The sequence below is a fragment of the Limulus polyphemus genome, unplaced genomic scaffold, assembly GCF_000517525.1.
Source record: "Limulus polyphemus unplaced genomic scaffold, Limulus_polyphemus-2.1.2 Scaffold493, whole genome shotgun sequence".
NCBI lineage: Eukaryota > Metazoa > Arthropoda > Merostomata > Xiphosura > Limulidae > Limulus > Limulus polyphemus.
The window spans coordinates 259,509-261,755 of record NW_013666103.1 but is presented as its reverse complement, the minus strand read 5'-3'; the positions used below and the strand labels follow the sequence as shown (position 1 = coordinate 261,755).

At 31.0% G+C, this 2,247-nt stretch overlaps 1 protein-coding gene across 5 annotated transcripts in view; it reads right to left on the bottom strand.

Moving 5' to 3' along the window:
- Window positions 1–2,247, bottom strand: part of LOC106458618 (cullin-2-like) — a 64,675-nt gene that overhangs the window by 7,913 nt on the left and 54,515 nt on the right. For all 5 annotated transcript variants that reach the window (XM_013918142.2, XM_022384884.1, XM_022384883.1 and 2 more), the window contains one exon: window positions 1,930–2,034. In XM_013918142.2, the coding sequence (XP_013773596.1) occupies window positions 1,930–2,034 (105 nt within the window). The remainder of the gene's footprint in view (window positions 1–1,929; window positions 2,035–2,247) is intronic.

The following is a 2,247-nucleotide window of genomic DNA, read 5'->3' as shown; positions in this document are numbered from 1 at the left end:
CGATATTTAGGTGTTTTTTTTTTAATATTTACTTTTAAATTAAGAAATTAACTAATATATAATACTAAAATTTGAATTATAATGTACAATTTGATACCAAACTTAGAGAAATAAATTCACAAAATAGTCATTCAACAAAATTTTGAAGGCAAGTCAAGAAATGTGATGACATGGCCATTGATCCATGTCAATATGGTTAAGTTCTACTGTGTATATTAAATTGTGCCATATTACACAGTAATTATCTGACACTTAACACTTTTAGACATTTTTCATGTTGTATCATTATCACTGTTCCTAAACCAGAGATGGAAATGGAAAGAGAAAAAAAAAAAACAGAATATTTAAAACTTCAAACAATTGAGTGTTATAAAATCAAAAATAGGTTTGCCAATTTTTGAAAATTCAAAGTCCATAAAGTTTAATAGTAAATATGTGCACACACACAAACAGTGTGTTTAAAAAGTCACTGCCACTGTTCAGACAACTGCATTCAAAAACTGATGATACACAATGTTGTAAAGCTCAGTGTGTGAACCAATTTGACCATGTGAATGACTTTGTGTACAATGCAGTAACTAACTTTCACAACTTTGTGTTCATCAGTTACATGAATGTAGTCATATGAACAGCCAAAACTATTTTTGATGGTATGTTATGAATTTCGTGCAAAGCTACACAAGGGCTATCTGAGCCTAATTTTGCAATGAAAGACTAGAGGGAAGGCAACTAGTCATCACCATTCCCTGCCAACTCTTGGGCTACTCTTTTACCAACAAATAGGGGGATTGACCATCACATTATAATGCCACAAGGCTGAAAGGGTAAGCATGTTTGGTGGGATGGGATTTGAACCCGTGACCCACAGATTGTGAGTTGAGCACACTAACCACCTGGCTATTATTTTTGAAACATCCAATGCATGCATGTGTGTGTGTGTGTGTGTGTTTATAAAGGATGAAATTACAAACAACAGTAACCACAAAACAGCACTTGTGCTTGCTTCAAGGTGCACAACAAGACTCTTGGGGTTCAAAGACACTTAGGACCCAGAAACTAGAAGGTTGTAAATCCTCAGAGTAGCATTTATATGGAAATAATTTTTGTTCATAAGAGCACATTCTCTATACATGTTGAAAGACTTCTATAACTGCATGGGACTATGCAAACTGGTTCTAAACAGTAATCACAAGGACTACAAATAAAACCAGCTAACTTTAAAGTTTGTTTTTTCATATACAAACAATTATTGTTCTTTCTATTATGCTCTAGATAACCTGACTTTAAACTTTATCAACTTCTTTAATGTTATTAGTTTTCTCACTTCAACGTTTTTGTTACAATTGTAAAATATCAACACTGTGACCTTGAGTAGTATAAACCAGAAATGACAATTGTCACACATGTTTACAGAAATACTGATAAATAACATGAAATACATTACTGTTCGTCTAAAGATGTAAACCATTCCAAGTGCATCGACTGCTCAGTTAATTTTGATATGGAAAAAGAAATTTAATTTTCATGTCATACATTTATTTCCCATGACTTTCGTTAACTGTAATAAATTCTTTTGAAAAATTAGGATTCACTGTCTAAAACTTTATTCTTGGATTTACACTGATCTATAAAACAACCCTGGAATATCCCTGCTCCCCCTCTAAAAAATAAATAAATTTGTAGACCCATGGAAAATTTTCATCTCTTCTCCTGCTATGTAATTTTTTTTAACCATAGCAACAGACTAGAAGTTATCAAATAGTTGTTTTTATCAACATTTTTTTAATGAACGGATGAAATAATAAAACTCTGTATGTATGTAACTCTTGAGCTTAAAACTCTGAAAAACATTCAGATACAATTAAGTTATAAACAACTGGTAAAAAAAGGAGAGAACAAAGGAAAATTTCATTTTCGAGAACAACTTACCTGTGGAGTTTCTTTCTGTATCACTGCTGATATTTTAAACTTTGTCCGTTTATTGGAATAGCACTTATTTAATGTAAGAACACTTTCTCCATTAACAGGAGCCTCCTGTTAAACACAGAGAAAATACATGTAACAATTGTGGAAACTTTTAAACTACAGTTTAAAGTTAATAAACAAAATTACTCCAACATGTAGCAAACAATTTTCCTGATGTTATGTATGATAATAGGAAAAAAAAAATCTTGACATTTACTTTTAAAATTTTTATACCAATTTAAAGAAATATCACAAAAAAGCAGTAAACTATTAAATTTTCAT